At 32.3% G+C, this 20,844-nt stretch overlaps 4 protein-coding genes across 5 annotated transcripts; 2 read left to right on the top strand and 2 right to left on the bottom strand.

Annotated features, from left to right (window-relative positions):
- The first annotated feature begins 1,223 nt into the window (after nt 1-1,223).
- On the top strand, nt 1,224-4,064 carry LOC131652108 (sulfite exporter TauE/SafE family protein 3-like). 2 transcript variants are annotated; one of them, XM_058921885.1, is made up of 12 exons: nt 1,224-1,589; nt 1,686-1,845; nt 1,974-2,174; nt 2,291-2,355; nt 2,453-2,492; nt 2,616-2,662; nt 2,749-2,835; nt 2,923-2,973; nt 3,064-3,285; nt 3,395-3,488; nt 3,589-3,729; nt 3,819-4,064. In XM_058921885.1, exons 1-12 carry the CDS (start codon nt 1,386-1,388, stop codon nt 3,899-3,901), a joined length of 1,395 nt encoding a protein of 464 aa, XP_058777868.1. In that variant the 5' UTR covers nt 1,224-1,385; the 3' UTR covers nt 3,902-4,064. The 2 variants fall into 2 exon arrangements, with proteins under 2 accessions (XP_058777868.1, XP_058777867.1); XM_058921884.1 differs by having other exon boundaries at nt 1,225-1,589; nt 2,613-2,662.
- A 2,660-nt stretch (nt 4,065-6,724) lies between these two features.
- Nucleotides 6,725-12,054, top strand: LOC131652105 (pterin-4-alpha-carbinolamine dehydratase 2, mitochondrial). Its single transcript, XM_058921880.1, has 6 exons — nt 6,725-6,882; nt 6,958-7,034; nt 7,126-7,217; nt 7,298-7,421; nt 7,515-7,583; nt 9,275-12,054. Exons 1-6 carry the CDS (start codon nt 6,773-6,775, stop codon nt 9,361-9,363), a joined length of 561 nt encoding a protein of 186 aa, XP_058777863.1. The 5' UTR covers nt 6,725-6,772; the 3' UTR covers nt 9,364-12,054.
- On the bottom strand, nt 10,060-12,758 carry LOC131652106 (cation/H(+) antiporter 15-like). Its single transcript, XM_058921881.1, has 3 exons — nt 12,535-12,758; nt 11,423-12,430; nt 10,060-11,322 (listed from the first exon to the last, which is right to left on the bottom strand). Exons 1-3 carry the CDS (start codon nt 12,730-12,732, stop codon nt 10,075-10,077), a joined length of 2,454 nt encoding a protein of 817 aa, XP_058777864.1. The 5' UTR covers nt 12,733-12,758; the 3' UTR covers nt 10,060-10,074.
- Nucleotides 12,759-16,936: 4,178 nt separating this feature from the next.
- Nucleotides 16,937-20,166, bottom strand: LOC131652104 (cation/H(+) antiporter 15-like). Its single transcript, XM_058921879.1, has 3 exons — nt 19,752-20,166; nt 18,600-19,607; nt 16,937-18,283 (listed from the first exon to the last, which is right to left on the bottom strand). Exons 1-3 carry the CDS (start codon nt 19,935-19,937, stop codon nt 17,036-17,038), a joined length of 2,442 nt encoding a protein of 813 aa, XP_058777862.1. The 5' UTR covers nt 19,938-20,166; the 3' UTR covers nt 16,937-17,035.
- Nucleotides 20,167-20,844: the final 678 nt, after the last annotated feature.

Genomic DNA, 20,844 nt, shown 5'->3' with positions numbered 1-20,844 from the left:
CTCAATACTGGATTAAAAACATGATCCAATGGCTTATGTAGGCTTATACATGGTACATAAGTAAAATCCTTATGCATATTAGCAAAAGCCATTTTTAATGTTATTTATATTTAAATAGAATATTAATTTTTTCTTTTAAAAATTATAACTTTATTAAAACTCATATTTAAAAATTTAAATAAAGTATTAGAATAGGATCTCCAAGTTATACAAGTTATTTAAGACGGTCCTAATTTTAAAGGTTGAGTCAAATTAAACTCAAAATTTTAAAAGATAAATGCTAACAACATACTATTTACAAACAATTTTTTTAATATAAATTCATTATAAAGAGTATTTATTACTAATTAGTTGGATCTCAGTATTGATTTAGTAGAATAACGTATTAAATATTCTATTGATTGGATCTCATTATTCACTAAATAATGTAATTTGATATTGAAAAAAACTATTTCTATTTTAATTAAAATATTTTGTATATAAATAAGTAATGATTTTTAAATAAAATCACAATAAAATATTATTATTCATATTTAAAAACATCTTTATTTCTGGTTTTGGTTATGACTCTTTAAAAACATGCTTTTAAGTCTCAATAAATGTTGGGTCACAATAATTGATGTATCTACATTTAAAATATATACTAGTAAGACTTTTGCTTTTGAAAGAAAATGTTTCACGATGTTCCCTTGTGACAAAATTGGGATAGCAATTTAATCCAATTTTTTTAAGGTTGTTAAAAATTTAATATCATTTCAAAGTAATATCAACTTTAATAAACAATTGATATCTATTGTAGAGAAAAACTTGCATGGATACGCACGTAAATTATGAGTGTTAGGAACAATCAATAAGAAAAGAGACAAATTTAAATTTATTTAAAATTTAATTTCTTTTTTAATTGGATTCATGGGGTGGTTGTGATTGAGTAGGAGAGAGAAAAAAAATATTTTTATTTTTTAATTAATAAAAATATGTGATTGATTGTTTGTAAAGCCACTTGATATTTGTTTTCCTCTATTGTGACGGATCTATTCATGATTCCATAACTTTCAACCAATAAGAAATTAGGTTTAAAAACATGTACTTATAATGTGTTATTATATTTCATATTTTATTTTCTTATTTAATATCAGTTCAAACTCTAACTCTCACCAATTATATGTCAGTTTTTATTGTTTATCATATAAAAACAATATAAGTAAGAACAGATAACACACTCCCCATTCTAAAGAAATTTCCTTCTTCAACCATATACTAACTAAAAGCAAAGAAAAACAAAAATCCAATAGAAAAAAGTTGAGAAATTTTGTATACAAAATTGCTCTTAAATCATCATATCATTTTTCCTAAGCTTTCTATCTCTGGCTTTTCACCTTCCAAACATGGCTACAGTAGTAAAACACACTGCAAGAACAATGCTGACCTTGTGTATCATTACTATGATCTGTAGTGTGAGTTTAGCAGAAAGAGTTTTGAAAGAAAAAGAAACAATAAATCATGTTGAGAAAGAAACAAAAGGGTTTCTAAAAGCAGTGGTTGATTTCTTATGGGACAGTGGAAAAGGTTCTTATGAACCTGTTTGGCCTGTGAGTGTTTGTTTTGTGTTTTGGTTAATTGTTTCTTTTATGATGTTTTTTTGTTTTTGTATAGTTTATTTTACATGCTTTATATATATAATGTAGGAAATGAAATTTGATTGGAAAATCATAGTTGGATCAATTGTTGGATTTTTGGGAGCAGCTTTGGGAAGTGTTGGAGGTGTTGGTGGTGGAGGGATTTTTGTTCCTATGCTTGCATTGATCATTGGTTTTGATTCCAAGTCTTCTACAGCCATTTCCAAGTGTAAGTACTTTTTTTAATCGGTAGAAATCGAACTCGGTATTCAGAGTTTAAAACACTCGTATACACACGCGCGCGCCAAGTATTTGTCAATATTAGCTTGGTTTTATAGCTTTGATTTGTGAATGCAGGTATGATTATGGGTGCGGCATTGTCAACTGTTTACTATAATATGCGGCTTAGACATCCAGCGCTAGATATGCCGCTTATAGATTACGATTTGGCTTTGCTTTTCCAACCTATGTTGATGCTTGGAATAAGTATTGGAGTTGTATGTAATGTCATGTTTGCGGATTGGATGGTCACGGTTTTGCTTATCATCATATTCATAGGTAATGTTAATGTTCAAGATTCCACTTCGACTAGTAGTTATAAGTGTTCGACGAGTCTAGGATGATTGAGTTAGGGAAAATTTTAATTTGAAGATGAAAATGATTAATTGGTGTAGGTACATCAACAAAAGCATTATTGAAAGGCATAGATACATGGAAAAAGGAAACAATATTGAAAAAGGTAAATTTACAAAATCACTTTTTAGATATAAACTTTTAAAAAAGTCTTATTCCTTCAATCTTTGGTGATAAGATTACTAAACTACTTTGAATTACAGGAAAAAGCCAAACAGTTAGAAGAAGAACCAAAAACAGGTGGTAAGTTCCTATAAGTAGTTTAATTTATCAACATGTCATAGATTTTTTTCATAAATTCTTCCAACACTTACACAAATACTTATGTTATAAGAAGTACTCATTTTTATGATGCTTATGCAGAAGACTACAAACCCCTACCAAGTGGTCCTGCTGGTGCACAAGATGAAGTGGTAATACCAACAGTTTTACAAAATCGGGTTTAGAATTTTGTAATAGTTTTTGTTGCTTTGTTAAAATTAATCACTTATGCATGCAGGTCCCTTTGCTAAAGAACATTTATTGGAAAGAATTATCACTCCTTGTGTATGTTTGGGTGGCTTTTCTCATTATTCAGATTGTTAAGGTAATAATATATTAATCTATATTCATTCATCGTTTAAAATTTACCGATGCCTCGATCCTACAACCTAATTTATGTGTTTTTATGCAGACATACACCAAGACTTGCTCCATTGAGTACTGGATTCTTAATTTCTTGCAGGTGAAGTAATCTCCAACATATTTGAGTGCCATTATTAACTTGCTTAATTTTAATGACTAATTAGTGAAGTTTGATTTTCCAATTGATTAGGTTCCTATTGCTATCTCTGTTGCGCTTTTTGAAGCTGTGTGTTTGTTCAAAGGAACAAGAGTTATTCAATCGAAAGGGAAGGAAATTACAAATTGGAAGGTTCATCAAATTTTGTTATATTGTTTTTGTGGAATTATAGCTGGTATGGTTGGAGGTTTGCTCGGTCTAGGAGGCGGCTTCATTTTGGGTCCACTTTTTCTAGAAATGGGAATTCCTCCTCAGGTACGAAGCGGACACTGACACGTTGACATTGTAGATTGGTCTCTATTTTTCATATTCGCAAATTAGTCCCTCAACTTGTTGAAATTTTGAAGTGTGTTCTCTGCTGCAGGTAGCAAGTGCTACATCAACATTTTCCATGCTTTTTTCATCCTCCATGTCAGTAGTGCAATACTACTACTTAGATCGATTCCCGGTACCTTATGGTAAATATATTGCTAGTTATTTGTTTCTAATTTGACATCAACAATTGCGAAACTAGTTGAATATTGGTAATTGATTTTTATTTTTCGAACTTTGTTGCAGCTTCGTACTTTGTTTTGGTTGCAACCATTGCTGCATTTGCTGGCCAACATGTAGTGAGAAAGATAATTGCGATCCTCGGTCGAGCATCCATTATCATCTTCATATTAGCATCAACCATTTTCATAAGTGCAATCAGTTTAGGTAATTTCTAAGGTTTTTAATTGGAAATTCATATTAATTTGTTTCTTTAAAAGATGTTTAATTATTTGAGATATTCTGGTTTATTGCAGGTGGAGTAGGAATAGAGAATATGATTGTGAAGATGGAAAATCATGAGTACATGGGGTTTGAAAATCTTTGCACTCAATCTTAGGTGTGTTATTATGGATGAAGAGAATAACATTTCTCAAACTCTTCATGTGATTATAGGTTATCTATTCCATTTTCATTCAAGCAAATTTGGAAAGATTGTGCTAAATATTGTATTCCTTAATTTATTTATTTTGTACTCCATTCTGCAACGGTTGGCTGCATTATATTCTCTGCCTTCTCAATATTGGCCTATTCATATTACACAATAATAAAATCAATATTAAATAAAATTGTTTGGCATCTCAGCTTAAAAATTGATTTTGATTAAAAACTAGCGGAAAGTAAAGTGACTTATCTTTGAATGCATTTAATTTATGTAAAATAAGTTCAATATAAATTTAACAATTATTTATATGATCAAAACCAACAAGTTCTTAGAAAATAACTGTATGTGATTTAACCAAGCAATTGAATTTGAGTGATAAACGAGTTTTTGCTAAGGACGAAGTTTGGAGAATACCGAGTTCGATTTTTGGTGAAAACAATATTTGGCTAGTGCCATGACCTTTCGGTACAAACTCTGAATTATTAAGACCCTTTCACCTAAGAACTAGAGTGCATAAAAAAAAAAAAAAACTGTTACGCAAGACTTATATTTACTTGTTTTTAATTTCAGTGAGTGATCAAATGAGGTTCCAAGACTTATATTTGACTTGTTGGTTAAGCAAAAGACTTAATCAACTTATCTAACCAACTAACTAGTTAATCAAACCACTAACAACCTAAGAATAAACACGTACGCGGATTAACAAAACTAACACGTCCCATTGATTCATAAACCTAAACTACATCAATCCCAATTGTTTAAAAATACAAATTTGTTGATCTTCAATACATATATAAAACCATTTGCAAGTTGCACTTCAGTCATAACATCATATTTTATAGGCATAAAGATTCTTTAAGTTATTTTATTATAATAAGTTGGTCTCTTGAGTTTTTTTATAACAACTTGATCCTTTAAGTTAACAAATATGTGCACGGTTACCCCCTTTTATTCTTTTTTTCAATCTTTGATTAAACGAATCATCCAAAAATTTAAAGGACCGAGTTGTTAAAAAAAAACTTAAAGGACCAACCTGTTACAGTAAAATAACTTAAAGGACCCATTGTGTAATTATGCCTATTTTATATGTGGATGACTTGTGTAGTGTTATATTTTATATAAAATTTCGTAAGGATGGGATTTGTGCCACCCCCGAAAAGGGCGACACCATATGTCGCCTTCAGGGAGGTATCGACTTGCACCAGTACCTTCCTCCCGCCTAGTCATGGAGAATGGAGAATGTAGGATAAGACGTTTTTGGACAGAGAGAAGTTAGGGTCAATAGTTGGTCCACGCTCCCTAGGAAATAGAGATTCAACAGTCCACTATTGATTGAATGGACAATGACCCTTCCCAAGTAAAACCTAGGCCCAAGTCCTCTATAAATACATCTCTTTTAACGAGAGAAAAAATATAGATCACAACTTACGCACAATACTCAAAGTACCAAGCTAATATACAAAACCCCCACCCTCACGTGAGCAGGTCCTCTAAAACCACCGTAACATCACCATACAGTGTTTTTTGCCATCGTGGGCAAGCTCTAACCACCCTTAATTATTATAAACCTACTAACCTGTGAGTATCTCCTACCCCCGTAGGGATACCATGCACACATGTACTTTTTTACTAGTACAACTTGCTTATCACTGGTCGTCGTTTGTCTATGATTGATCATTTACCGGAAAAAATGTATGTTGAGTTTGAGGTGAGTGATTTAGGTAAGCTCACATACTTCCTTGACATGTAAATTGTGAGATTCAAGAAAGGCATAGTAATGCATAATCATAAGTATGTGAGAGAGTTACTGGACATATTTGAGATGACTGATTGCAACACATTAACAAATCCATTTGAAACAAATGTAAAGTTTAATGAATTTCGTAATGAAGAGGGAGTGAATCCATCCATGTAAAACTATACTGGTCAAAAAGTACAGGTGTGCATGTTCCCCTACAACGGCAGATAGACTCAGATGTCTTAGTAGGTTTATAACATGATATGGTAGTTTGGCCTTGCCCGTAACGACGAGAAATCTTGTAGGATGGTTATTTGTGGTAGTGTAAGATTCCTACTCACATTAGGTGAAAGGTTCTACTGATGATTGGTTTGTGGGGTCAGTCGATAATCCTAAAAGCGCGTTACACAAAAATATACATATTTACCTCATAATTAAAATGACATATATTATATACCCAACATATCTCTATATTTTGTAATCGAGAAAAATTCAAACTCAAACTCAATCAAAATGGATTTTTTCATCACTTTCAAAGCAACTTTATATATATATATATATATATATATATATATATATATATATATATATATATATATATATATATATAAATAAAAGAATTTGAATACTCTTCTCAGGCCTATTTAGATATATTAGTATCTTAGTTATGACTAGACGATACCTATTTAGTTATAAAAAAAATTGTCCGACTAACAACTTAATTGATTCAATGGAAAAAATATATGTAACTAGGGATGTCAATGAGACGGGGCAGGGAATACATTCCTATCTCCGTCCTCAAATATATTTCTCATCTCCACTTCGGATCCCCGTTACGGGGGATTTTATCCACCATCCCCGCGGAATCCTGCGAGTTCCCGCTGATTCCTAAAATTCAAACGATTCGTAAATATAATTTTATTTATTTATTATTTTAAATCAAATTAATAATAAAAATTTCAAAAACTAATCCCTAAATAATATTTAATCTACAATATTTAAGTCATGTCAATAGATATTTTTGAAACAAAATTAACTTAAAAAATATTACTATAGATAATTTGATTGAAAATTGTCGTACAAAAAAAATGCTGAGCTTGAATGCAATGAACCGAGTTCTCGACAACCTTCGCCACCCTCTACTTCCTCTCTCCGCCACACTTCCATTACCATTCTTCTCCCAATTCCCACCAACACGGTAATTCATTTCTTCCAATTCTCTCTTTCATCATCATCACTGTTACCTAAATCCGTTCTCTCTATTCCATTTCAGATTAATGGATCCCAACATGCATCCCAGCAATCAACTCCCAGTTGCATCATTTTCCACTTCCGCCAAACCTTCCAACGGTGATTACGCCCACCTCTAACTTCATCTTTCGCTTTTTCTTTCTTTCACCAATCACAACACTTCAAATTTTCATCACTTTTTATTTTTTAGATTTAGATCTATCCACGAAAACATGCGTGCCCTGCAATTCCAAGGAATTGAAACCTATGACAGAAGATGCAGCGCATTCTCTCATTCCACAGGTTCTTATTATCATTTTCTGTCAATCTCAATGATTATCAATATTTTTTGTTATTCAATTTTGAATTTTGACATTAACCAGGTTTCTGAGTGGAATTTGGTAAATGAAGGTGGTTCTTTGAAACTGACTAGGTCATGGAAAGTTAAATCTTTTAACAAAGGATTGGAATTTTTTAGAATTATAGCTGATCTTGCTGATGCTCAAGGTATTTTTCTGCTCTTTTTTGTTGTTGTTGTTGTTGTTGTATTTCTTTATGTATTATTGATTTGATATTACAGTAGAAAATGTTGTAATGCAGGTCATCATCCTGATCTTCACCTTGTTGGTTGGAATAATGTTACTATACAGATTTGGACTCATTCTGTTGGTATGCATTGTTTATTCATTCTTCGCATTCAAATTATTTTATCTTATGTTCCTCTTTGATAATATAAATATATGAAGATTGATTGCTATTTATTTAACGATATTTATCCATTGTTTCATCCGTTCAATTTACGTTGCTATACGATATATTTAGCATGACTACTTAAAGACATAAAAGAAGTACTTAGGGGTTTTGATTTCACTGTTTTTCTTCTCTTGGAAAACCTAAGAGGAATACAGCGTCTATGGATTTTATAATGAATGTCTATGGATTTGAGAAGATTGATATGCTTCTCATTCAAGCTATGATACATGGGTCTCTTTAGAAGCCTTCGTCCCCCTTATGAACTCTACCTTGTGGTATTGGGACTGCAAGCAAGAGGAATGGAAAATAGAAATAATTGTCTTTTTGATCATCTTTTTGTTCATGAAAAATGAAAATGTGGTTTACTTGAGGGAAACTACTTGGAAAGAACTTGTATGTATATTTTGTTAGGTCTCTTATATAAACAGGTAATTAGTTTAATCATATTGTCATTTTGTTGCTTCATACTATAGCTATTGCAATTTCAGTTTTTTTAGCTTATATACATATAAGATTATGCTAGAGATATGATATAAGGTAGAACATTATGGTGTCGTTTGGTCCATGTAGCCGGGCCTCACTTAAAGAGTAAGGCTTGGTTGTTGTGTATACACATATGATTATGTTACAAAGCCAGTTGTTACTAACATATGCATTAGGAAACCTCAGACAGGAAATCAAGGAGAACAGAATAAACTGATGTAACAGGTTGCATGTGATACAATCAAGGGAAGTTGAGTTATTTATGTAAGGAAATGAAAAGGGGTGTTAGCAGATAAAGCTTATCCATGTAAGGGTACTAGAAAGGAGATGGGGAAAAGATAGGGGAGGAAAATAAGTAGAGAATAGTAAGAGACGGTGAAGGGGGTCTAATGAATATTCTCTGTTATTTTTTTCAATTTCAGACTTTATCATTACTTGTAGATCTACCACATTGGCACTGCTGCATACTAACAAATAACAACAATATTATTTGAAGAATAATAGTATGTTTAGACGTATACCCTAGTTATAGCATTTTGATCCAGTTTATATCATCTTATCTTTAAAAATATGAATTTAGCATTTTAGCTATTCATTAGACTTAATGGCATCGGTAATAGTAGTATTACTATATATTACATTTGATTAAAATAGGTTAACCATTCGTGATTAATGGTGATTTTCCGGCTTATTCAGGCTTGAACAGTCCTTTCATTTTTGTGTTTAACCTCTTCCCAGAATTTCCATTTTTGGCTGAACCTAATTATTCATTTAACTCCCTCCGGTTTCAAGTATATGCAAAAAAAAAAAGTCATGTTTGTTGATCTCAAATATAAGTAAAAATTAACTACTTTTATCGTATTTAATTTTATTACTCCATAACTATCCTTCAATTAATTTAGATTTGATTTTTCAAGAATTATTTTATTCTTATGGAACAAGTTTCCACGAGGATCAATTTTGAAAATACAACTACTTTTTTTTTTAGTTTTAAAACTTTAAATGAGATTAATTAATCTTCTTAATTAGTGAAAGTAGTTATTTTTTGCTTATATATGAGAATGGCAGGAGTACATATTATATCCACAATAGGACATCATTTGAAGTGATCCATGTTCATGTAGGTGGGCTGACAGAGAATGACTTCATACTTGCTGCTAAAATCAATGAGCTCAATGTGCATGGCTTACTAAGAAGGAAAGCTTCTGACTGAATCATCAATATGAAGAAGAAAGTGTAAATATTCTAGTTAGTAAGTTTTTACTCCATTTTTTTCATTTAAAAACAAGTATTGCCTAGAATTATTATCGTCTGTTCCAATGATGTTGTTGTCACTTTTTCATGCTAGTTGAACTATACTAATGTTGTATTTTTCATGTGGAAATGGTTTAAAAATAAAGATTCTCGAGCTTAGTTTTTGATTGATTGATAAAACCCTACTACCCACTGCTCACAAGTTTGAGCACGGCAAAATTGTAAAAAACTAGTTCTCTCCACATATATCATTGATGCAAGTCAATTTTATTTATTGAATCGAAATTCAGTGGTTGTAACTATTATGGAATCAAAATGTGATAAACAATATGGTAATTGTGACCTTTAGATTGACTTCGAATTTTGAGGCAATGGTTTACATAGATTGTTATATACATTGCATTCTCAGTGAAGAGAGAACCTTACCCCACTAAAACAATTTCTTTCCAAATCAGACATAATTGCTTTTCTTTTCATGTTATTGGATACAAATGTATACCATTCTAGGCAACCAAAATGGAACAGTGGAAGCATCCTCTAATCAACTCTCGGGGTACCAGATCTAAATGCAAAACAAAATTTAGTATCATCTCAAACTTGCTTGAATTTTGTAAGCAAACTAAGCCAGCCTTTCACAGTGTGCAGGTCAGTTCTTCGCAAACCATTATTCTTATTCTGTTTTCACGACAAGTGACTTAAAACCATCGCTATTGGTGGTCACATTGTTGGATTGCTTTCCCAAAAACATTCCACCATACCCATATTGTTGCACAACTAGCACAGATGAGCTCGAACCGAAATTGTGTGATGCCAAAATATCCCCTATAACTCCAAGTTCTGGACAGTCGGACCATTCCAATAACATTGAAAAGACCCGAGAGCTCCTACGATTCCCTTGTCCAACTATGTATAAATCACAACCAAATTTCTCTAGCTCATTGAGGACTGTGGGAATATCTTCACCTGAATGGACATCAATCTCTGAATAGGTTATAGAATCATCGCTATTTACCGCTGTCAGTCTAAATGAATTCACACACTCATCGTCTAACTCCTTCTGCTTCTCACTATCCATTACAACAAACAGTATGCCTTGTGCTTCAGCGTGACTCGAGGTGTCTACTTCTGCAGCTTCATCAAACTGGAGCATCCGAACCACTGATAATTGGGTTCCTGGGTGCCCCGCCATCCTCCATGCAACAGCTAACGCTTCACGGTCGTCAGGACCTCCAACAAAAATCATAAGAATACGAAAGTTCATTTTCGGTAATGACCCAAGATTACGATCGACATAGATTCCCACAGAGCAAGGTGCACTTTGCATCACATTCAGATTTATATCTCTGTACGTGACATTGGTTGTTTCAAGTGCACCTTCTGAGCTTAGTTGTTTGTGGAATGGAAGGATAACCAAGCTTGTACGCTTTTCATTAGCCGTGTTGTATATGTCCTCGTGAACGGTTGCATAGGTTGACACGACATTTAGGGTTTGAACTCTGATAGCATCATATGCATCTCCAATTGCTTCAAAGGTATTCTTAATGTTTTCTAGCTCTTCCTGGGTTCTTGTAAGATTTTGTGCTCCAGGTTGGTTATTAAGCTTCTCCATATGAGCTGCAACAACTGTAGCCCCACGCCCTGTGAGTTCAACCAGGTAAAGTGCAAAAACGTGTATAGGTGAAAGTCTAGTGGCATTGAAAGTTTCAATGAGACCGATAACCCCTGTGGCCTGGCGATTATTGTGAACACATGCTAGAATCCTGAGCTCTGCATCAAGCCTTAGCTTTTGTATAGTCTTTAGTTTGTTCTGCTCAAATCTCTTTCTAGGCTTGTAAATGGCATTGATGGCGGGAGACACCACTACAGTCATTAAAAGGACTGCAGAGGTTAAAACAGCATAGCTTGGTACAGAAAGAACCTGCAATCACACATATAACAAATCATAGATTAAATTGCTATCATTTTGATTTGTGAGCAATTGAAATAGAGTAAATAAAAAGTTTGAAGTAGATTAGTACTGATCTATCCCAAGCAGTGTTGAGCATTATCAATGCAATGGCACCCTTGGTATTGAGAAGCAATCCTAGAGCAAAACCATCTTTAGATTTCATGCCAAAAAAGAATGTGGCAAACAAAGTGCTTAAAATCTTTGGAACACACAACAATAATATAACCACAAGTGTATAGGGCCAATTTGGCTGGGCGAAGATGCTTTTCACCATGAGTCTCATTCCGGTGCCACTAAAGTAACATGGCGCCAACATTGCGCCGCCAAAATCGTCAGTGTATGACGCTACCATGTCAGCAAATTTACCATGAGGTAAAATCAACCCAAAAATAAAAGCCCCAACAATGTCATGTGTGCCAAGAACATCTGTTATGTGTGCGCAAAGAAAAAGCCCCATAATCACATAGAGTAATTGGCCTTCATCCCATTCATCCCTCTCCATCTTGCGATCAATAACTTTCACAACGATAGGACGCACCACAAAGATGCAAATGATAGCAAATATTATAGTGCTTATCACTGAGTATATTGCTGCTAGACCATTAATTGAAAATGGAACAAACAATGTGAATAAAATCCAAGCATATGTGTCACTGATCATAGATGCTGTTAATGCAGCCCTACCAAGACCAGTATAAAGAAGCTTCAACTCAGAAAGGGTATGAGCTACAACTGGAAAACCAGTGACAGTAAGAACCAAAGTCCATAATAAATAAGCATTCATTGTAGTTTCTTCAAGTCCAGCTCCATCACCATTGCCATAAACTTTTCGATGTAGAAGGTATAAAGCCGGTCCCATCACCATAGGAAAGACGATCCCGCAAATCGCAATGGTTGCACCTTTCTTCTTAACATATAAAATAGTATCTAAGTTCATCTCCAAACCACTTAGGAATGCATAGTATATGACCCCAACATTTGCTACAACTTCAGCATTGAGCACCCCAGTCATAGGATAAACAAATGTGAAAATTTCTGTGAATCTCCCAAGTAATGGTGGAGTTAGTAGAAATCCAACCTACATTTGTAACAACCACAAATTATTAACAAAAAACCTATAAACATATAAACATGTTTTCTGTACATAAGCAACATTTGAATGGTTTATAGATAGATACTTACAGACATTTGTGAAATGAGACGAGGTTGATGAAGGGGTTTATAGACAAGGAATAGAAGACGAGATATAATTACAACAAAGACAAGTTGAATGGCAAGAATAGGGAGTTCAGTTCTTAGGATATTGCCAGTTTGCCATATTCGACTTGGATTAAGCACATTTACTTCATAACATGCAGGCAACACAGCACTAACACCCATTGTTAATGCTTACAATTTCAACTTTGTTCTAGTGGCTTCCTCAATTCACCCTCTCTACCCTCTTTGATTTGTGAATTTTATTTGTATCAATATAAGAATCCAAATATAGGAAAAAAAACAAATTATAACTGTAACTTTTTGTCAAAATATAACTAACTATATTTATCTGTTTTGTGGTGGCGTTTAGTTTGTTAATATTAGTTATGAATTTCTTGCTTTTCTATATATATTTCCTCTTATTTTAAATAGCAACAATGACACATCCAAACAACTTTTTTTTTAGTTAATTGGTCAACACTATTTTTTACTCAATTGGGTCATTACAGTTAATCTTATCAACTCGTTAGTTAATTGGATTAAATGCATTTTGTTTTTATTGAAGGATTGATACGTGATTTAATTTTAGCATTTCTAAGCAACACAGATGTGTAATTTACTTTTTTAATAAATAGTAGTATTACATAATTGGCTAAATATGTTTTTAATTAATCTGTGATAATTATTAATTTTTGTTTTTATTCCTATAAAATCAATATGTTTTTAAGTGTTTATGACTTTAGAATTTGCAATAATTGAAATATAAACAACTAAAAAATTAGTGTATAATTTCATAATAAATAGGTTAATTATCAAAATATTTAATTCAACTTCATTTAAAATCTGCGGCACTGCCTGCGTTGCGTAGAGTGTAGACTAGGGATAGTAATCTAATTAGGGATGTTAATGGGGTGGAGATTCTCATTATAAACTCCGCTTACAAATCTATTTTTCATTTCCGCTACGGGGTTTTTGTCTCTCATCCCTGTTCCCGTCGATTTTTGCGAGTTTGAATTTCCAAAATTCACGTGGAGATCATAAATATAGTTTTATTTATTTACTATTTTAAAGCAAATTAATAGTAACATTTTCAAAAATTAACCACAAAAAATTTAAAAGATATTCCTTTATGATAAATATATTGTATTAACAATATTTTTTATTTAGAGAATATATAAACTTTTATTCCATAGATACATATTGATCCAAAAGGATCCAGGTTCCAATTAATCAAGCAATCTAGACAAAACCAAAGACTAGGTAATACTCATATTGACAACATTAACATGTCCTTTAAGCCATTTAGATAAGCTGCTTCTAATGAGTATGCTTGTCTTGATACTAGAGATTGTCTCACTTCCCATGTAGGTGGTTGAAGATGCATTCATTCCTATTAGATATTGTCTCACTTCCCATGTCAAGGTGGTTGAAGATGCATTCATTCCTAGCTTTTCATATGAAATAAACAGTTTCAGCTTGTCACTTTAAGAAGTTGACGCCTCCAGCCCTTCTTCTTAGTTGAGTGTTTATGACCACTAAAATTTTAAACTAAAAAAATTGAACTAATCATTTAGATCTCACTCTTTTACTAACAATACATATATATTTTAAATATAAAATGACAAATAAACTTACATAATAATTTAAAATTATATATAAATTAAAGACATTATGCTATTTTAGACGGGGTGGAGACTCCACAGGACATGGGATATTTATGCCGTCCCGTCTTAAAAGTATCTTAGAAGAGACTTTGTTCCCCATCTTCATTCATACGAAAAAAAATTCACCGTCTTTAAGATCCCAAACAAAAAATCCCCACGAGAATTCTCGTTAACAGAGACAAACTGACATCCTAAATCTAATAAGATATTTGCAAAAATTATCTATAGCAAATAGGGTAAAAATCTGAAAAATAAGTAGCACACAATTAAAATAAGAGTATGGATGCAGATATAAATACTTAATATCCATCTTATTCCATAATGACACAATGTATATTTTATTATTATTGTATACACAATTTATCAATTTTATTAAATACATTATTCTTAAACTTGCATGTATTTTATTATACGTGTTTATTAATTTTTTAACTTAACATTAATATTCTAAAAAATATATATATATTGTTAAAAACTAAAAATAATATAATAAATTATAATTGATTAAATTATTTTAAAAAAATATGGGTAAACATAGGTACTCATAGAGTACGAGTAAATATATAAATATTGGTGTTCACGAGATTACGAGCTCGGCTATAGTATTTTTTTCAAACAATCAAATATGAAAACTATAGTAGGATACCCATTGCCAAAGAATTATGTTGGTCGTTTATTTAACAATACAAATTAAAACTGGTATCAGAAAACATTGTATGGCCTAACAGATATATAAAAATTTTATAAACTAAAATTAAATTTTTAAGTTATGTTTTTGCTGGATAGGCTAGAATAAGTTAGATAAAAATAAAATATAATAGTAACATATTTATTCAATAAATAGTATTTGGAGTATTCATGATTAAAAAAATTAGTTATATATATATATATATATATATATATATATATATATATATATATATATATATATATATATATATATATATATATATATATATATATATATATAAACGAAAAACAATTTTTGTAATAAAATCATATTTTTAAAGTTAATAACCATTTATATTTTGTTAATTGTAATATTAATGTATTCTACATATTTTAATTTCAATAAGTTTTTTTTTTTTGAAAATACTATTTTATAATTTCATGTCAAATAAAATAATATAACGTATACAATAAAAACTATATATTTACTAAACATATTATAATAGCTATGTGATCCACATTTTCATTTTTGTAGGGAAATTATTTCTCTCTTTAGAGCTTTGAATAGGGCAATTTCGATTGGAATTTTCGTTGAAAGATATAAATTAACATTCTTAATTATGTGAAATTATGTCGACAAATCCTTAATCAAGAATTTGTGGACATTGGTGAAATTATGAAATTCTTGGTGGAAATGATTATTTCGGACTTTGTGTATTGACTTTGTAATGGGTGAAATTGTAAAGTTAATTAGTGTACAACTTGTGTAAAAGGGTAAGAAACCACCATTTTGTGTGAACTCAATGGAGTGGGTTATATCTAGGGGTGGCAAAATGGATGGATTGGATGGATTTGGATTGGATTGTTAATGGATGGATCAAAGCGATCCATTAATCCGTTAACAATCCATTAAATTTTCTTTTGAAAAATCCAATCCAATCCATCCACTAAGAGATATAATCCATCCAATCCATCCATTAAGGTATTTCTAATGGATGGATATCCATCCATCCATAAAATTAACTTAAATTCTTTTTTTTTTATTAATTTTACAAAAACAATTTTTTTATGAAACTTTTTAAAAGAATTTTAATTATAAATATTTGTCTCTATAGTAACTCTAATCAACTAACGTCTTGATTAACTTTACTTTTTTTTTATTATTAACTTTCTAATTCTAAGAAAATTAAAATTCATTGTGTCGCAATTAAACTATTTTAACATGAATGTTAAATTAAATAAATTCAATGCGTACCAATTAAGCAATTTTAGCGTTAATATTAAATTAAATATAGACAAAGTATCTGAGCATCATTAATTTTTTTCAAGGAGATGTTGTACATATTGTATCATTAATCCTGCATCATCAATTTTAACGTTAATACTAACGTTAATATTCATACTTTTTTACAATATGATACAGGAAAGAAAATTTATGGGTGTGAATATTATGAGAAACAAAAATGTTAAAAAATTGTTTAATTTTAAATTTTTCATGTTTTTTAATAAAAAAGTAATTTATTAAGTAATAAACTAAAATCCATTGGATTTATAAAATGAGATGGATGGATTGAATCCATCCATGTAGTTTGATGGATGGATTGGACCAATCCATTAAATTTGTTTTTTTGGTTAATGGATGGATTGGATGGATAAATTATTGGATGGATTGGATGGATATTCTCTTAATGGATTTTATTGCCACCCCTAGTTATATCATTAAGGTTAAAGATGATGTTTGAATCTTTGATGTATAAGCCTATGATCCCAGAGAACCTGGTGTTGCATGGATGAACTTTCATAAAGATGGAATGTACTAATGTATTAGCCTAGGATCCTTCATAGATAAATTTTGTTTTCTTGAATATAGAATATAGTCATGTAAGACCAATAGTCTTAATGTATTAGCAGTTATTGTTTCACTTTTGCATGTTTACTATTCATTACTTGTATGTTATTTTAGAAAACTTGTATTGTAAGTAATCTTGTCGTGTATATATTCGCGATGTTTCTTATAGTGTTAAGTGTTCCAAGATAAAGGTAGTGCACTGAAAGCGTAAAATAACTTCATATGTATAAACTAATAAATAAATTTTCATTCTCATTTAAATGAATGTGTTACCAAATCTACATACAAAACAAAACCATTATTCTCATTCTGATTTCACAACTAGTGTCTTACTACCATCCTCATTAGTACTCACATTATTACTATGTTTTCCCAAAACCATTCCTCCATATCCATATTGCTGCACAACCAGCACAGAAGAACGTGAGCCCGAATTATTCGACGCCAAAATATCCCCTATAACTCCAAGTTCCGAACAATCACACCATTCTAACATATCCGAAAAAACCTGAGAGTTTCTACAATTTCCTTGTCCAACTATATACAAATCACAACCATATGAATCTATCTCGTTAATTATTTTCGGAATGTCTTCGCCCGAATGAACACCAATCTCTGAATATGTTATAGAATCATCGTTGTTAACTGCTGTTAATCTGAACGAATTCACGTATTCGTCGTCTAACTCCTTTTGTTTATCGTTATCCATTACTGCTGATAATATACCTTGTGATTCATCATGAATTGATGTGCCCACTGCTGCAGCTTCATCAAACAGAAGCATTCTAACTACTGATAGATTGATTCCTGGATGACCTGCCATCCTCCATGCAACCGCGATCGCTTCGCGGTCGTCCGGTCCGCCAACGAAGATCATACGGATACATATGTTTGCTTTTGATATTGAACTGATATCGCGGTCGACGAAGATTCCTACGGAACAAGGTGCACTATGCATGATATTCATGTTTATGTCTCTATAGACAACACTGGTTGTTTCAAGTGCGCCTTCTGAACTTAACTGTTTGTGAAACGGAATGATGATCAGGCTCGTGCGTTTTTCGTTAGCCGAATTGTATATATCCTCGTGAATGGTTTCGAAGGCGGAGACGACGTTTAATGTTTGGACTCTTATAGCATCGTATGCTTCTCCGAATGCTTCGAATGTGCTGTTAATACCTTCTTGTTCTACTTGAGATTGTGTGAGATTCTGTGCTCCTGGTTGGCCACTTGGTTTTTCCATATGAGCAGCAACGAGTGCTGCAGCGCGTCCTGTGAGTTCGACAAGATGAAGGGCGAAAACGTGTAATGGTGAAAGCCTAGTGGCATTGAATGATTCAATTAGGCTTATAATCCCGGTGGCTTGTCGAGTATTGTGAACACATGCTAGAATTCTGAGTTCTGCATCATTTCTTAGCTTTTGTACGGTTTTCAACTTGTTTTGCTCAAATCTCTTTCTAGGCTTGTAAATGGCATTGATGATAGGAGACACCACTACAGTCATTAGAAGAACTGAAGATGATAAAACAACATAGGTTGGTACAGAAAGAATCTGCAATCGCACATAATAACAAATCAAACGTTAGCGAGTACTTATAGTATTAGAAATGATATTTTGACACAAATTTTGACATCAGACACGGTATCAGGTATATTGGTTTGGACCAGATACTTCAGACACGGTATTAGATATATTGGTCTGGACCAGATACATTAGACACGGTATCAAGTATATTGGTCTGGACCAAATACATCAGACACGACATCAGATATATTGATATGAACAAGATATGCGATGTTAACTTTTGTGTTCAGATAACATATCTCTTAAATACTATATAAATGTTATGTTTGAATAGTATTAATACCGATCGATCCCAAGCGATGTTGAGCATTATGAGGGCAATGGCGCCTTTGGTATTGAGAATCACGCCTAGAGCGAAACTGTCACGAGTACGCATACCAAAGAAGAAAGCTGCAAACATAGTGCCTAGAATCTTTACAGAACACATCAAGATTATAACAATAACTGTCATAAACACGTTATGCTGAACGAAAACGGCGCTAACCATGAGTCTCATTCCTGTGCCACTAAAGAACAGCGGCGCGAGAAATCCGCTACCAAAATCATCTGAGATTGACACCACTTTGTCAGCAAATTTGCCATGAGGCAAAATCAATCCATACACAAAAGCACCAACAACACCATGTGTACCAAGAATATCTGTTATGTGTGAACAAACCAAAAGTCCCATAACCACAAAAAGCAACTTGTTATCATCCCATTCGTCTCTTTCCGTCATGCGATCGATGACGTTAACAATGATAGGACGCACAATGAAGATGCAAACGACAACAAATATTATCGTACTCAACACCGAGTATATTGCTCTTGAATCGTTTATCGAAAATGGAACAAACAATGTGAATAAAAGCCATGCATATGTGTCACTGACCATAGAAGTTGTCAATGCAACTTCACCAAGACCAGTATACAGAAGCTTCAACTCAGAAAGAGAATGCGCGATAACAGGAAAACCAGTCACGGTAAGAACTAAAGTCCATAATACATAAGCACTCGTTGCACTTGGTTCAACTGCCTTCTGATCACCATCGCCATAAGTTTTTCTATGTAGTTTATATATAAGCGGTCCCATCACCGTTGGAAAAACTATCCCGGCAATCGCAATGCTTCCGGCTTTCTTCTTAACATGCAAAATGACATTCAAGTTCATCTCCAAACCACTGAGAAATGCATAATAGATTATACCAATATGCGATAGAACTTCAACGTTAAGAACACCCTCTACAGGAAAAATGAATGTGAAAACCTTTGTGAATCTTCCAATTAACGGCGGAGTTAGTAGAAAACCAACCTACATAAGATTAGTTCCGACATGTTAATTGTTAGACTACGTAAATATAGAAAGAATATTATCAGAGTTTTATTGTAACGGTCAAGTAAATTTCCATACCGAAAGAATATTATTCGAGTTTATTGTAGCGGTTAAGATACTTACGGATAGTTGGGACAAGATGCGAGGTAGATGAAGAGGCCTATAGATAAAGAAGAACATACGAGAAATCAGCACGACAAAACCGACTTGAAAGGCGAGAATCGGAAGCTCGTTTTTCAAGACATTATCAGTTTGCCATATCCTACTTGGATTAATCAGATTTATATTATAACATGCAGGTGACACCATTGTTGATTCTTGTTCTCTTTTCTTTTCTTCTTCTGAAATGGGAATTTCGGTTTTGTTTTGTGCTGTAGTGGTTTGTTCTAATTAACATGTTTCATTTTTGGACTAATAACAAGAAAGCAAACGAATTTGCTTTCTTGTTTTTGAAGAAAGCAAATGAGATTTTGCTTTCAGGTTAAACGTTGAATTATCATGTATTTGTATGAATGATAATTGATGACAGAAACATAGTGAACATAGGAGAAACAAATTTCAACTATATTTGTCAATTTGAGGTGGAATTTAGGTTGTTGTTTGTTACAATGACAGGTACAACATGTTACACATAGGATAGGATATGATTACGTTTATGTAATATATTGAATGTTTTTAGTCATTCTAAAAATAAACAATCAATGTGTACAAATCTTATAATCAAACTCCTAAAATTAGCTGCTAAACTTATATTAGCACATGAAATGTGTTATTTTTTAAATACATAATCATTATTGCATATAAGCCCGTACTTTGGAGGAGTGGTCTAGTTAACTTAGTGATCGTAGACAGGGCCGGTCCTGACTTTTTAGAGGCCCCGGGCAAACAAAAAAATAGACCCCTAACAAAGAAATTTTACACAGGTAATTTGTTTTGATTTTGATTTTAATTTATTTTTAAGTAATATAATTGAGTGGTTGTGATGTATTGATAGTGTAAAATGTTTTACACTAAAAATACATAGCAATTAAACATTAAGAATGAAAATTAAGTGCCTAAATTTTTCCAATTTTTAGGCAACACCCACCATCTCAAAGAAATATAAGTGCGATTTAACTGTGGAAAACCAAATCATATAGTTAAAAAATATAAAAGTAAGTGTAAACTATGCATTGTCCCTATTACGTAGGTTTACCTACGTGATAAGAAGAGCCCC

The sequence above is a fragment of the Vicia villosa genome, linkage group LG2, assembly GCF_029867415.1.
Source record: "Vicia villosa cultivar HV-30 ecotype Madison, WI linkage group LG2, Vvil1.0, whole genome shotgun sequence".
In the NCBI taxonomy this organism is placed as follows: Eukaryota; Viridiplantae; Streptophyta; class Magnoliopsida; order Fabales; family Fabaceae; genus Vicia; species Vicia villosa.
Note: the sequence above shows the minus strand (reverse complement) of the source record. Positions and strands in the feature narration are given on the sequence as shown.

Coding starts and splice junctions, on each gene's coding strand:
- LOC131652106 (XM_058921881.1), bottom strand. CDS start 12,732: ATGGGTGTTAGTGCTGTGTTGCCTGCATGTTATGAAGTAAATGTGCTT. Junction 12,431..12,534: donor GTCTCATTTCACAAATGTCT/GTAAGTATCTAT, acceptor TTACAAATGTAG/GTTGGATTTCTACTAACTCC. Junction 11,323..11,422: donor ACACTGCTTGGGATAGATCA/GTACTAATCTAC, acceptor GTGTGATTGCAG/GTTCTTTCTGTACCAAGCTA.
- LOC131652105 (XM_058921880.1), top strand. CDS start 6,773: ATGCTGAGCTTGAATGCAATGAACCGAGTTCTCGACAACCTTCGCCAC. Junction 6,883..6,957: donor TCCCAATTCCCACCAACACG/GTAATTCATTTC, acceptor ATTCCATTTCAG/ATTAATGGATCCCAACATGC. Junction 7,035..7,125: donor TTCCGCCAAACCTTCCAACG/GTGATTACGCCC, acceptor TTTATTTTTTAG/ATTTAGATCTATCCACGAAA.
- LOC131652108 (XM_058921884.1), top strand. CDS start 1,386: ATGGCTACAGTAGTAAAACACACTGCAAGAACAATGCTGACCTTGTGT. Junction 2,493..2,612: donor AGAAGAACCAAAAACAGGTG/GTAAGTTCCTAT, acceptor ATGCTTATGCAG/AAGACTACAAACCCCTACCA. Junction 3,489..3,588: donor TCGATTCCCGGTACCTTATG/GTAAATATATTG, acceptor ACTTTGTTGCAG/CTTCGTACTTTGTTTTGGTT.
- LOC131652104 (XM_058921879.1), bottom strand. CDS start 19,937: ATGGTGTCACCTGCATGTTATAATATAAATCTGATTAATCCAAGTAGG. Junction 19,608..19,751: donor GCATCTTGTCCCAACTATCC/GTAAGTATCTTA, acceptor AATCTTATGTAG/GTTGGTTTTCTACTAACTCC. Junction 18,284..18,599: donor ACATCGCTTGGGATCGATCG/GTATTAATACTA, acceptor GTGCGATTGCAG/ATTCTTTCTGTACCAACCTA.